The 16045-nt window shown below is 39.9% G+C and overlaps 1 protein-coding gene across 1 annotated transcript in view; it reads right to left on the reverse strand.

Annotated features, from left to right (window-relative positions):
* LOC126273140 (uncharacterized) overlaps positions 1-16045 on the reverse strand; it is a 98576-nt gene that overhangs the window by 27967 nt on the left and 54564 nt on the right. The window contains exon 8 of the mRNA XM_049976597.1: positions 11968-12151. Coding sequence (XP_049832554.1) covers positions 11968-12151 — 184 coding nt within the window. The remainder of the gene's footprint in view (positions 1-11967; positions 12152-16045) is intronic.

The raw sequence follows: 16045 nt of genomic DNA on the forward strand, positions 1-16045 counted from the left end.
TCTGAAGTCCTGGAAGTGGGCTATGAACCAATAATTTTGGGGAAAAAGTTACATTTTACTACTCTGTATGTCATTCGAAAGTCTCAATGGGATCATTAGGCAATGATTAAATGGAGCAGGGGAAAGGAACACAACAGAAGACAAATAGGTACTTTTAAGAGATGCAGTTTTTAAGGCTGCAGAAGAACAAGAAGGCAAAAAGACAAGGCCAAATGGGAAACCTTGGATAACGCATGAGATATTGAATTTAACTTTGCTAACAAGTGGGATACTGAATTTATTTGATGAAAGGAGAAAATATAAAAATGCACCAAATGAAATCAATGGAAACCTCAGGTTGGGATTTCAACAACATAAAGACACATTGCTACTCATTGTAAAGATGACATGTTGAATTGTACACAGGCACAACGAAAAGAGACTTACACATTAGCTTTCAACCAAAGAGTTCTTTAGAAACAGAAATACACACACACACACACACACACACACACACACATTCGTCCACATAAGCAACCACACCTCATGCGCACATGACAGCCACCTCCAGCAGCCCAGGCTAGAATGTAACTATTATGTAGAATGGAAGCAGCAATCTGGAAGGGGCAGAGGAGGGGAAGGTAGGGTAGGGTATAGGTAGGGGGATTGAATATCGCTGTCTGCCAGTGTGTGCAGGGACTAGAATGTCAACAGGCACAGCATCAAGAGGTAGTGGGGCAGGGAGGTGGGGAGGAGATGGGGGAGGGGGAGGGGGGAGGGAACAGGAGCAGAAAAGGAGAAAGGAGGAAGACGGGCTGGTGCATTGGTAGAGGGCGACACACATAGAGGATGTGGTGACAAGAATACAGAGGAAATGTTATGGCAGAGGCAGTGGGAACTATTGGTTGGAGGGTGTGGGGACAGTAGGTTTCCATAGGTTGAGGCCAGGATAATTTCGAGAGTAGAGAGCGGTGTTGTAAGGATAACTCTCATTTGCGCAGTTCAGAAAAGCATGAGGTGGAGGGGAGGACCAGACGGCTCGGGTACTGACACAACCATTGAAACCAAGCACTTTACGTTGAGCTGTATGATGGTCTACTTTGTTCTTGGCCACAGTTTGGCGATGGCCGTTCATACTGGCGAAAGTTGGTCAGTAGTCATACCATTATAAAAAAACTGTGCAATGATTGCAGCAGAGTTGGTATATGATATGGCTGTTTCCACATGTGGCCAGGTCTCTGATGTAGTAGGATAAACCTGTGACAGGACTGAATAGAAAGAGCTGGATGTATGGACTGGGCAGGTCTTTTACCTTGGTCTTCCACAAGGATATTATCCATGTGGCACTGTGTTGGGATTGGGAGTGCACCAAATGAAGTAGGCAAAGGGGATACTGATGTCTGAAAAATGAGAGTTATAAAATGTGCAAAATAGCAATGCAGAAATTGCCAGAAGAGAAATAAAAAAACTGTAGAAGCATACATTACTATGGAAGGGTAAATGCCACCTAGAGCAAAATTAAAGAGACCTCTGGAGAAAAGAGAAGCACCAGTATGAATATTAAGAACTCAGATCACAAACCGAAACCCAGCAAAGAAGGGAAATCTGAAAGGTGGAAGCAATGACTGATATGGGCACATAAAGGAAAGAAGCTTTATGAAAATATTATGAAAGGGGAAGAGAATGGGCAAGGATGAGATGGAGGATGAGATACTGTGAGAAGAATTTGACAGAGCACTGAAAGAGCTCAAAACAAGACACTTGGAGTAGATGACATTCCCTCAGATCTACCAAGATCCTTGGGGAACATACACTGACAAAACTACTCTACTTCATGTGCAACACATATGAGACTGACAAAATAACATAACTCTGAGAAGAGTGTGACAATTTCAATTCAACAAAACATGATTTATAGAAGAATGGAAAGAGTGATATAAGCTGACCTCAGGGATGTTTGGGTCAGAGAGAAAAGTAGGAATATGTATGGCAATGCTGAAGCTATGACTTATCTTAGAAGACAGGTTGAAGAAAGTGAAATTCATGTTAGCAGCATCTGTACGTCTAGAGAAAGCTTTTGAAAATGTAGAATTGAATATACTTTTTGAAATAATGAAGGCAGCTGGGAATAAGACACAGGAAATGGAAGGTCATCTATAACTCAAAACAAATAAAAAAAACAGTAGTTGAGGTTTGTGAGAAACAGGGGTGTGTCTATGGCCTATCCCAAATGTTAATCAATCGGTACACAAAGCAAGCAGTACAGGAAATCAAAGAGAAATATGGAAATGGGAATTAAAGGTCAGCAAAAAAAGAGGACTTGGAAGGTCAACTGAATGGAATGGATAGTGTCTTGAAATGAAGTTATATAATTACCATTAAGAAAAGTAAAACAATGGTAATGTAATGCTTTTGGATTAAAACAGGTGAGGCCTATGGGTTAGATTAGGGAATCAGACACTGAAAACAGTAGATGAGTTTTGCAATGTGGGCTGTAAAATAACTGACAATGGCCTAAGTAAAGATGACATAAACTGCAGATTGCTAATAGCAAAAAAAGCATTTCTGAAAAAGAGTTATTCAGAAAGGAAGAACCTTGTACAGGATAGATTAGAATGAAGAGCTGCATCAAACTAGTCTCCAGACTGACGATCACAACAATAAACATGCTGCTGGGAAAGAGGTGCCCTTTTTTTCAATAAGCTTTGAAGGACTGTCTGAAAGTATTGAGATTTCCTGTGTTTTTTGATTGTTTCATTCTCTAGAAAGGTGATTAGCAGTGGCACTCATAGTTAAGAAATCATACAAGTTTCAGCTTGGTCAGCCAGCAGGTTTCACTATGTATGTCATTTAGAGTAAGCCATCAATGGCACTTAACTGGTACTATTTCTACATTTGATTTTAATGCAGGATAGAATGCAAATCAGTGTTCGATACACATGCAGCTGACTTTTGACGACTCTTCAAGTTCCAGAGCAACAGTGTGCTGATAATTTAATGAGTTCAGACACAAGAGAAACACTCTTGAAAATGAAAGCCAGCCAAGGTGGCCAGTAACACTCAGAAATGAAGAAAATAAGAGTCACATCTGAACATTGATTGAACAGGATCCTTGGTGCACATACCATATCAACAAACTGAGTACTTTCTTAGGATTTACAGAATGAGGCAAAGGTCCCGAGTTTGCGTCTCAGTCCGGCAGTTCTTAATACTGAATAAGAATTTAAGTGTTAGGGAGCATTTTCTTAAGTACCTGTCTGGAGTGTAGTCTCATAAAGAAGTGATACGTGAATGATAAACAGTTCAGCCATGAGGGAAATAGAAGCTTTCAAAATGCAGAGCTAGAGAAGAACAATGAAGATCAGGTGGGTAGATTCAATAACTAATGAAGAAGTAATGAATCAAGTAGCGATAAAAGAAATTTATGCACATCTTGACACAAAGAAGTGATTGCTTGATAGGACACATCCTGCAGCATCACAGAATCTTCCTTTTTTTGGTGATGAAGGGAAGTAAGGGAAGTGGTGGTGGTGTTGGAGGGTGGGGGGAGGAGGGGATAAAAATTATAGAGGGGGCCCAAGGGTTGACTACAACAAGCAGGTACCAATACTGTAAACACAGACTGCAATAGTTCAGATTGATGACCAAAACATCGACAAAAACAACAATTAATTATAACAATACACACACAGCAAATGACTCAGGCATTAGAAAAGCATCGCACAATATTTTGTGTCATTGTTGCTTGTACAACATTCATTATAATTTACGATGTGCTGAACAATTTTCCACCTGAGCTACAGATACTGACAGTGAACAACATGTTCTTGGAGGAATTAAGATGCCTGGAATGTTGTTCAGTTTTCAGTCAAGAAATGCACTGTGACTATGATGGGGAAATAGATTACATCAATAGTGGATACAAAGCAGGAACTGAAAACTGAGGGAGGCAAAGCAAAAATAGGAATGCTTAACTACATTTTCAAATGTTCCTTTACAAAGTAAACTCCAAATCCCTGTACCACTGAAAAGTAAAGTAAAGCATCTCAGTGTCAGTGGTGTTGAGAAACAACTGAAATCATGAAAACTGAACAAATCTCAAGGGCCTGATAGAATCCCTATCAGATTATATACTGAATTTGTGGCTGAGTGAGGCTCTCTTTTAACAACAACCTATTGAAGAGTCCTTGAACAAAAAACTGTGCCCAGTACTTGGAAGAAAGCACATGTGACACCAGTTTACAAGTAGGGTGGTAGAAGTGATCCACAAAACTACTGTGCAATATCCTTGACATAGATTTGTTTGACTTTAAACATAAGGAGGTATTTCAAACAAAATAACCTTCTCCATGCCAACCAGCATGGATTCCAAAAACATAGATCAAGTGAAACCTACTTTGCATTTTTCTCACACAACACACTGAAAGCTTTGGATCAAGGCAAGCAGGTAGATGCAGTATTATTTGATTTTCAAAAAGCATACAACTAAGTATCACACCTATGCTTATTATCAAAAGTATGATCATATGGGGTATCAAGTGAAATTTATGACTGGATTGAGGATCTTTTGGCAGAGAGAATCTTTTGGCAGATAGTCATTGTCAACTGCAGAAGTAACTTTAGGTGTGTTCCAGGAAAGTGTATAGAGACTCTTGCTATTCATGTTATATATCAATGACCTTGCTACAATATTAACAGTAACATCAGACTTTTTGCAGATGGCACAGTTATCTATAATGAGTGCTCTCTGAAAGAAGATGCATAAGATTTAAAAGTGATGCAAAGATTGGTGACTTGCTTTTAATGTTCAGAAATGTAATTCTTGAGTGTTTCACAAAATGGGAAAAATATATATCTTATGACTTTAATCTCAATGAGTCATAGTCTCAATCTGTTAAGCCACAGAAATACCTGTGTGTAACACTTTGCAGGGGTAAAGCAGGTGGTAGACTTCAGTTTAATGGGGGAATTTTAAGGAAATGCAATTAGTCTACAATGGAGATTATAAATAACTTGTATGAACCATCCCAGATTATTGCTCAAGTGTGTGACTCATACCATGTAGGAATAACAGGAGATACTGACTGTATACAGAGAAGAGTAGCACAAAGGGTCATGTTTCTTTGATCCACTGGAGAGTGTCATAGAGATGCTGAGGAAACTTAACTCTCAGACTCTTGAAGATAGACACAAACTATCCAGAGAAAAGCTACTTACAAGTTTCAAGAGGCAGCTTTAGGTACTGACTCTGGGAATATACTACGACCCCAAACATATCGCTCCCATAACGATCATGAGGACAAGATTAAATTAATTGCAAATGGTTGGAAGCATTTAAGTAATCATTTTTTCCAAGCTCCTTATGCGAATGGAACAGGAAGAAACCATAGTAACTGATACCGTAGGACGTACCTCTCACCATGCACTTCACAGTGGTTTACAAAGTGTAGACGTAGATGTTACTAACTCTCTAACAGCTCCACAAAAACCTCTGTCCATGTCCAGTCCACTAACCATCAACAGCATCTCAGTTTTGGTAGCTGTCATCTCCCCACACTAAAGAGTTTTTCTCATGTAGTCTGGGCACCCATGAATGGCACATCTGTAATGACAAATAATACCTTGAACAGCATGTTGAAGGTCTTAGTAAGACCTTCACACATGTGTGTCATTTCTATGTATGCCCCTAACCCTTCAATTGCTCCCATGAACAAGCTGCAAAGGAGCTCTCTTTCCCCTCATTGCTCAATATGATCTCAGACTAGAACTGCTAAACTATGTCTGTAAATGAGGAACATCCTGCACTTAATCCTCCCATCCCTACCAGTGTTATGTATCATCTCACACCCAATGTATTGTATACACTAGTCCATCCTTATGCTACATGAACTCTCAGCCCTTCCCACATGGGTCTGACACCTAAGGAAGACCTAGGCGCAAGACATGTGCTATGAACCCACTCGGAACACGGTATTCCAGTGCTGTAACAGCCATATCCTGTCTTGTTAGAGACATGAGTCACCTGCGAAAGCAGTTGTACAGGATTTGTGAGGAGCACAAACCTGGTACATACAATATATTGAAGATATCACTACAAATAATTTAAATTCTTCAAAATATAACCTTTTGGGATCTACATAATTCTGTCAATGAGTTTACGCACTTGGGAAAGTGACCTGGGTGTCTCTTTCCAGAATGTCCTCCAAGCAGTGCATTAAGTTTCTGCTATGGCCTTGCAGTGGTGCCCTTTCGGGATGTCTTCATTTGGGAGAACATGAAAAAGTCTGCAAGGGTCACCTGTAGGAAGGTTGGGGAAGTTTTGCAATGACAGGTGGTCACTGATCACGAAACATGTATGAATTAATGCATCATCGTGATGCAGCTTTCAACTGATGGCGGTACCTGACCTTATTCAGTTATCACTTTGCACAGTCATTTTATCAATTGTGTAATCCTTTGAACATTTAACGGTTGATCTGAGTAACACATCATGCAGATGTTGCACACTGTCCTTGTTTTTAATTGTGGATGGGCCTCATGCAGAGGGTTCACTTTGCACTCTCGCTTTCTCTTCTTGGCACTTCTGCCATCTCAAAAGAGCAGCTTTTGATAGGCTTTCACTTCCGCACACTTGCTACAGTATGGCCAACACCTCCATAGTCTGTTTCCCAAGTCCCACACAGTATTTAGTAACATAGTGCTGTTTGCTTAGAATGTTGCAATTTTAAATTTCACCTGAGCCTATAGACATAGTCAGAGCAAACATGCTCATCTTCTATCACTGCTTGAAAACCCAAGACAGCAGGTTGCTCACCCCAATACCAGACTCTGTGAATCACATGGATGGAAAATGCCAATAAAATGCATCCTTTGATCCCACAATCCATTTGACCTTAATCTCTGTCACACACCCCCATCCACCCGTACTCCATGTTCCCACTTCACTCATCCTGCACTCAGATCCTCCTCTTACCAATCTACTTCTTCCTCTGTTGTCTCCTCCTCTCTTGTTCCACACTGCACACCACACCCAACTCCCCCTGCCTGGACTAGAGTGGGTTCACCAGTGCCACATTCCTACCCTGTGAACTTGCTACCTCTCTCTCCCCCCCCCCCCCCCCCCTCTCTCTCTCTCTCTCTCTCTCTCTCTCTCTCTCTCTCTCTCTCTCTCTCTCTCTCTCTGTGTGTGTGTGTGTGTGTGTGTGTGTGTGTGTGTGTGTGTGTGTGTGTGTGTACGTGCATGCGTGCGTGTGTGTGTGCGCGCACGTGTATGCAGAAGTGTGTGTGCATGTGCAATGTCAGATAGTTCTACAGGAATATTTTCATAAGGTTTAATAATGTTCTAAGTCTTGTTTATGTGGCTACCAATGACCCAATACCTCATATGTATGGTGAGTTGTTACCTTTACTCCTTCCATTATTTATTTTCCACCAAGGACATTTCTCTATCATATTCCAACTGATGATTCATTTTCCATTTCTGAAATTCATCATAAACTCTGAACCAGCTCCTAAATTGGATGCCTTCTCATAGATGTATTTGTATAACACACAAACTAGTACACGCACATGCATGTGCACCTACTGTATACGGTCATTATCACTGTTAAGACTCATAGCCTCCCCCCATGAACCATGGACCTTGCCGTTGGTGGGGAGGCTTGCGTGCCTCAGCGATACAGATAGCCGTACCGTAGGTTCAACCACAACGGAGGGGCTGTTGAGAGGCCAGACAAACATGTGGTTCCTGAAGAGGGGCAGCAGCCTTTTCAGTAGTTGCAGGGGCAACAGTCTGGATGATTGACTGATCTGGCCTTGAAACAATAACCAAAACGGCCTTGCTGTGCTGGTACTGTGAACGGCTGAAAGCAAGGGGAATTTTTCCCGAGGGCATGCAGCTTTACTGTATGATTAAATGATGATGGCGTCCTCTTGGGTAAAATATTCCGGAGATAAACTAGTCCCCCATTTGGATCTCCGGGCGGGGACTACTCAAGAGGATGTCGTTATCAGGAGAAAGAAAACTGGCATTCTACGGATCGGAGCGTGGAATGTCAGATCCCTTAATCGGGCAGGTAGGTTAGAAAATTTAAAAAGGGAAATCGATAGGTTAAAGTTAGATATAGTGGGAATTAGTGAAGTTCGGTGGCAGTAGGAACAAGACTTCTGGTCAGGTGACTACAGGGTTATAAACACAAAATCAAATAGGGGTAATGCGGGAGTAGGTTTAATAATGAATAGGAAAATAGGAATGCGGGTAAGCTACTACAAACAGCATAGTGAACCCATTATTGTGGCCAAGATAGATACGAAGCCCACACCTACTACAGTAGTACAAGTTTGAATGCCAACTAGCTCTGCAGATGACGAAGAAATTGATGAAATGTATGATCAAATCAAAGAAATTATTCAGATAGTGAAGGGAGATGAAAATTTAATAGTCATTGGTGACTGGAATTCGGTAGTAGGAAAAGGGAGAGAAGGAAATATAGTAGGTAAATATGGACTAGGGCAAAGAAATGAAAGAGGAAGCCGCCTGGTAGAATTTTGCACAGGGCACAACTTAATCATAGGTAACACTTGGTTCAAGAATCATAAAAGAAGGCTGTATACATGGTAGAAGCCTGGAGATACCGACAGGTTTCAGATAGATTATATAATGTAAGACAGAGATTTAGGAAGCAGGTTTTAAATTGTAAGATATTTCCAGGGGCAGATGTGGACTCTGACCACAATCTATTGGTTATGACCTGTAGATTAAAACTGAAGAAACTGCAAAAAGGTGGGAATTTAAGGAGTTGGGACATGGATAAACTAAAAGAACCAGAGGTTGTACAGAGTTTCAGGGAGAGCATAAGGGAGCAATTGACAGGAACGGGGGAAAGAAATACAGTAGAAGAAGAATGGGTAGCTTTGAGGGATGAAGTAGTGAAGGATCAAGTAGGTAAAAAGACGAGGGCTAGTAGAAATCCTTGGGTAACAGAAGATATATTGAATTTAATTGATGAAAGGAGAAAATATAAAAATGCAGTAAATGAAGCAGGCGAAAAGGAATACAGACGTCTCAAAAATGAGATCCACAGGCAGTGCAAAATGGCTAAGCAGGGATGGCTAGAGGACAAATGTAACGATGTAGAGGCTTATCTCACAAGGGGTAAGATAGATACTGCCTACAAGAAAATTAAAGAGACCTTTGGAGATAAGAGAACCACTTGTATGAACATCAAGAGCTCAGATGGAAACCCAGCAAAGAAGGGAAAGCAGAAAGGTGGAAGAAGTATATAGAGGGTCTATACAAGGGTGATGTACTTGAGGACAAATTATGGAAATGGAAGAGGATGTAGATGAAGATGAAATGGGAGATACGATACTGCGTGAAGAGTTTGACAGAGCACTGAAAGACCTGAGTCGAAACGAGGCCCCCGGAGTAGACAACATTCCATTGGAACTACTGATGGCCTTGGGAGAGCCAGTCCTGACAAAACTCTATCATCTCGTGAGCAAGATGTATGAGACAGGCGAAATATCCTCAGACTTCAAGAAGAATATAATAATTTCAATCCCAAAGAAAGCAGGTGTTGACAGATGTGAAAATTACCAAACTATCAGTTTAATAAGTCTCAGCTGCAAAATACTAATGCAAATTCTCTACAGACGAATGGAAAAACAAGTAGAATCCGACCTTGGGGAAGATCAGTTTGGATTCCGTAGAAATGTTGGAACACGTGAGGCAATACTGACCCTACGACTTAACTTAGAAGCTAGAATAAGGAAGGGCAAACCTAAGTTTCTAGCATTTGTAGACTTAGAGAAAGCTTTTGACAATGTTGACTGGAATACTCTCTTTCAAATTCTGAAGGTGGCAGGGGTAAAATACAGGGTGCGAAAGGCTATTTACAATTTGTACAGAAAGCAGATGGCAGTTATAAGAGTCGAGGGACATGAAAGGGAAGCAGTGGTTGGGAAAGGAGTGAGACAGGGTTTTAGCCTATCCCCAATGAAATTCAATCTGTATATTGAGCAAGCAGTGAAGGAAAGAAAAGAAAAATTCGGGGTAGGTATTAAAATCCATGGAGAAGAAATAAAAACTTTGTAGTTCGCCGATGACATTATAATTCTGTCAGAGACAGCAAAGGACTTGGAAGAGCAGTTGAACGTAATGGATAGTGTCTTGAAAGGAGGATATAAGATGAACATCAACAAAAGCAAAACGAGGATAATGGAATGTAGTCGAATTAAGTCGGGTGATGTTGAGAGTGTTAGATTAGGAAATGAGACACTTAAAGTAGTAAAGGAATTTTGCTATTTGGGGAGGAAAATAACTGTTGATGGTCGAAGTAGAGAGGATATAAAATGTAGACTGGCAATGGCAAGGAAAGCATTTCTGAAGAAGAGAAATTTGTTAACATCGAGTATAGATTTAAGTGCCAGGAAGACATTTCTGAAAGTATTTGTATGGTGGAGTGTAGCCATGTATGGAAGTGAAACATGGACGATAAATAGTTTGGACAAGAAGAGAATAGAAGCTTTCGAAATGTGGTGCTATAGAAGAATGCTGAAGATTAGATGGGTAGATCACATAACTAATGAGGAAGTATTGAATAGGATTGGGGAGAAGAGAATTTTGTGGCACAACTTGACCAGAAGAAGGGATCGGTTGGTAGGACATGTTCTGGGGCATCAAGGGATCACCAATTTTGTATTGGAGGGCAGCGTGGAGGGTAAAAATCATAGAGGGAGACCAAGAGATGACTACACTACACAGATTCAGAAGGATGTAGGTTGAGGTGGGTACTGGAAGATGAAGAGTCTTGCACAGGATAGAGTAGCATGGAGAGCTGCATCAAACCAGTCTCAGGACTGAAGACCACAACAACAAGACTCATAGCACAAGTATGATACCAGTGACTCACACACTAATAAATCTGCCTCATAACACTTCTGGATAATGGAAAACATGGTCAACACTGAGTGTTGCAACATTTTGGATAGTTACACTAGGCCATAAACTGACGTTCAAATCTCCAAAGAGCAATCACATTTCAGTATGAATGATTACAGTAGAATTTACACTTTGACTATAGGCTGCACAACACACTCCCCGTTCAACTGTGTACAAACAACAGAGAATAGGTGTGTGATTTTATTTCATCTCAAAATTTTCATTTGCGTCAAGTAAAAGCTATTTTAATCAAATTACTGTCTGTTGCAGTCATCAAATGAACTATTATCATCTGAATATATTTTCAGTTTCTAAGGTGATGCATATTCTTCCCCCACAATCATATTTTTCTGGGTTCAGACCTGACACTGTTAAAAATAAGTAAATTAATGAAGATGTTTGCTTCCTTTTTTAAGCCGATGCTGTTGATGCGGACAGATGTTGTCAACTGTTTTGTGCTGGTGTTTGGTTTATATGAGACAAGAGAGGTTTCAAATAACAAAAATGCCCATACACTGTTTATTTTTATTCCTTTCCCCCCCTATTACCACCTCCCCCCCCCCCCCCCCCCCCTGTCAGTAGTTAAAACATTGGTGATAATTTCAAGGAGATTTTACAGTGAGGTTTAAGGTCAAATTGTGATGGATATTAAGAGTACTGCCCATAGAAGACTAAAGTTTGAGTCATAAACATGCAGACAATTGTAATCTTTCTGGAAGCTTCATCTCAGTGAGCAATCAGCTACAGAGTGAACAAGTCATTCTGGAAACAATCTCTACCTATAATATCAATTTGTTATCAGAAAGTGATGACTAAAAATCTCATTACTTTTAACATTAGCATTTGAAAGTGGTGACCACTGGTGCCAATGAAATATTAGACTCAATGACTGCATTAAGGATTAAATTTTAAAATCAGAAATTTGTTTCAATGGAATGCAAGCCAAAAGCACTTGCAACCTATTAAGTGCAACATTCATTTTCAATGATGAAGCCAGCATAGACACGAAATAACAATTTTCACTATCCATAAGCCCTTTTACTTACTTGGCATGAACGCATACACATCCTGGGCTTTTTCGTGTCCCAGACAGTCAGCACTCCAATACAAAAACACGTCATTTCCCATTCCATCCATGCTAATAGTGAGGCCTCCAGTTTGAGAGCCTGCGGTGTCAATTAGTGGTTCATCTATGATAAGAGCACCACTTTTGCCATCAAGTATTAATGTCTGAAAATTGACAAATACTGTTTGCATAATTTAATTTTGTTTTGGACATAGTTGTACAGACAAACACTGTGATAAAAACAAAGGACTGCTGAGAGATGAAATAAAAAGAGGCAATTTTCTTGAATAAGGGCACTATAAACATTACTGTTATGAATAAATAACAAAAGACACTTTTATCTAAATTTGAGGACAAATTACACTTATATCAATATCAAAATGTAGCTGTGGAATTTTTTACAGTCATTATTCAATGTACATTACCCTACAGCTATGAATGCACAGAAATATACAATTACAGGCACAAAGTATTACACACAGAACACTAATGTCGTAATGTAAGGACGTGATAATAAAACTTATTCAAATATTTTACATAGAAAGGAGCTCAGCAAGGAATTAAATGAGGTTTTAAGGGTAGAATACAAGACAGATGAAAGTGAATGTGGAACAAGTAACAGAAAAATAAAGGAAATAATAAAAAAAACAAAGCTGTAGAATAATATAATGGATGCAGAAAATATCAACTGGGGCAAAATGGAGGAAGGAATAAATGGACAAATAAGAATGATGATAATGGAGTTAATGACTAGGGTTAAAGTGACAATCAGTGTTTGTGAGATTTATAATTATGAATTTAACCGTAACCTGTCTGGCAAAAATATGATGTATGGGCACTGAGGCTTGCTTTAACACTACTGCTGGACCTAAAGGGCCAGTTTTATGGCTTAGCTGGCATTTATCTTCAAGAGTCTGCCAGTTCAGGTTTTGTAGCATTTCTGTGACATTTTCCTATAGTGATGGAACAACTGAATGAAAACAATCAATTCATCAGAGTACCCTCCATCCAGAGGCTGTTGCACACAGCGACTGTTATATTGACTTGTAAATAACAGATTTTAGCTATCAGTCATCCTTTGGAATTTTTATTGGCAGATCTAGATTTCAGCCAGATTTTTGATCAATGCATGTAGTGCCTGTTGGTCGGGCTTCATCCACAGTTCATTGAATACTAATGTTTCATTACATTACATTAGTATTCAATCAACTGTGGATGAAGCCTGACCAACAGGCATTACATGTATTGATCAAAAATGATAGTGCATTGAGAATGACTACTTTCTAGCTGACGTCTAGATCTGACAATAAAAATTCCAAAGGATGACTGATAGCTGAAATCTATTATTTACAAGACAATCAGTTCAGTTGGTTGTTGGAAAACAATTGATTCACTTGATTGTACTTTCTGCATACCAGTTGAATTATTTATTCATTCTTTTGAGTGAAACCTGTCTGTGGAATCAACTGAATAAAACAATCAATTCAATCAGTTGTAGTTTTACATATTGGTTGTATCCCTTTCAAGTAAAACCAGTCTGCAATTTTATTGCTGGCTGAAATTTGAATTTGTTTTTTCAACTGAAACCATCCTTTACTGTTTTAGCCGACTGAACTGTCCATTCATTCTTTCGAGTGGAATCAACCTGCAGTATTTTTGTAAGTTGGACTCATGCAATGGTACACATCCCGGTTATACATCCACTCAGAGGGTAGCCCTATCCCTTGTGGTAAGTGAAGACATCTCAGGAGGTACAGCAAGGTTGAAATAAACCTCATATATTTTCATTTAATTATTTTCTGAATAAACTAATTCTTCTTTTCATTATGGAAAGTTGATCAATATACTGCTGTGGAATAAGTTGTTCCAGATGCAATTAACACATAACTGATGAAGCCAATGTATCATTAGGGGTATAAAATTGAGAATAAAATTTCTGCTACGGGTACATGAAGAAGAAAGATACGTAGCTAAATATTAGTGACATTTGCATTCAGTTTCACCGAAAAGGTGGGATGATATCCATTAATTAAAAACCATTTCAATCTAGTGCCCAAATACTTCTTCAACCATTTATTTATGTCAAAGGTAAATATATTGTGCAGAAATAGGTATGTAAAAATCATACTCATGCACACAAATCTACTTCCAGCCTTTGAAAAGTACCATGTACAGTATTTCAAAGGAATCAAGAAGTACTACTCACAGTTATATATTGGTACTTCAATTTAACAGTTTTGCCTATCTCTAGCCATTACTTGAAGATATGAATATAATAGATGGAAACATTCCATGTAACACTAACCTTCGTAATCTCTTGGTTCATCCCTATGAAATCCCCAAACCACCTTCCCTACCCTCATGCTCCTACCCCTGTAATCGCTCCCGGTGTAAAATCTGTCCCATGCACCCTCCCACCACCACCTACTCCAGTCCTGTAATCCAGAAGGTGTACACGATCAAACGCAGAGCCACGTGTGAAAGCACCCACGTGATTTACCAACTGACCTGCCTACACTGTGAAGCTTTCTATGTGGGAATGACCAGCAACAAACTGTCCATTTGCATGAATGGACACAGGCAGACAGTGTTTATTGGTAATGAGGATCACCCTGTGGCTAAACATGCCTTGGTGCACGGCCAGCACATCTTGGCACAGTGTTACACCGTCCGGGTTATCTGGATGCTTCCCACTAACACCAACCTATCAGAAGTCCGGAGATGGGAACTTGCCCTTCAATATGTCCTCTCTTCCCGTTACCCACCAGGCCTCAACCTCCACTAATTTCAAATTGCCTGCCATTCAACAACACCTTTGCCTCTGTACTTCCCGCCTCGACTGACACTCTGCCCAAACTCTTTGCCTTTACATATGTCTGCTTGTGTCTGTATATGCGTGGATGGATGTGTGTGTGTGCGTGTGTGTGTGTGTGTGTGTGTGTGTACCTGTCCTTCTTTCTTCCTAAGGTAAGTCTTTCTGCTCCCGGGATTGGAATGACTCCTTACCCTCTCCCTTAAAACCCACATCCTTTCCTCTTTCCCTCTTTCCTGATGAAGACACCGTGGGTTGCGAAAGCTTGAATTTTGTGTGTGTGTTTGTGTCTCTATCAACATACCAAAATATAAATACATTACTTAAAGAGTGTGACACAACATTTGGACTTTTCTGGACTGCTGGGAGTCACATATTACATCACCTGCACTGCTGTGTAGGGCAGCAGGAGCAGTGTCTCAGCTACCAGTGGAGATACATGTGACTTCTTGGTGGTGTGTATCATCTGCCAGCTGCAACTGCCTATTATAACACCAGTGTTTGCAACCTAATGCACTTTCCTGCCCTCCTAGCTGACCAGAAGACTAGCATACACTCTGTCCTGCATGGCAGGCATGCAAATTGCTGGAGGAGGAGGAGGAGGAGGAGGAGGAGGAGGAAGAGGAGGAGGGAAGGAGGGAGGGAGTTAATATAAGTAGTAACCTCCTGCTCATATGAAGCCACTCTCAGTACAGTTGTTGCTGCTCACGATCCATGCACTACCTAGTAATGATATGCTGAGAGTCCCTTAATGTGAAAATAAAAAATAATATTTCCATCAACAAAGTACTATTTTTATAAATATACTTTTTATTAACCTCTCCTCGAAATAAGATATATTACTTGACGCTAAAAAGTTGGCAACAAAAGCCATAGTTCAAGTATAACTAAAAAGGCTGACGAAGTACGTAAGTGACATTAATCAAACATGAGAATGAATTGAAAACATTCACGTAACAGACATAACCATCATGTGTCTGTGAGTTATCTCACAATAAATGAAACCACTGAAACCTGGAGAGTGAGTGAAAAAAAAATTTCATATAACTGACATCATTGCAGAGACTAGTTTCATTAGAATGAAAAATCAACTAAATGAAAAAGCAATTGAGTGGCCAATTGGTTGTTAAACATAGTCAGTTCTCCCATCACTACTTTCCTGCAAGTCAAACAAACTTGTCATGATTCATGTGGCTCTTCTGTCCACATTCAGTATCACCCTTTGCTCCTATTTGATATAGCTCTC

This window comes from Schistocerca gregaria, chromosome 5, assembly GCF_023897955.1.
Source record: "Schistocerca gregaria isolate iqSchGreg1 chromosome 5, iqSchGreg1.2, whole genome shotgun sequence".
NCBI classification, from domain to species: Eukaryota; Metazoa; Arthropoda; class Insecta; order Orthoptera; family Acrididae; genus Schistocerca; species Schistocerca gregaria.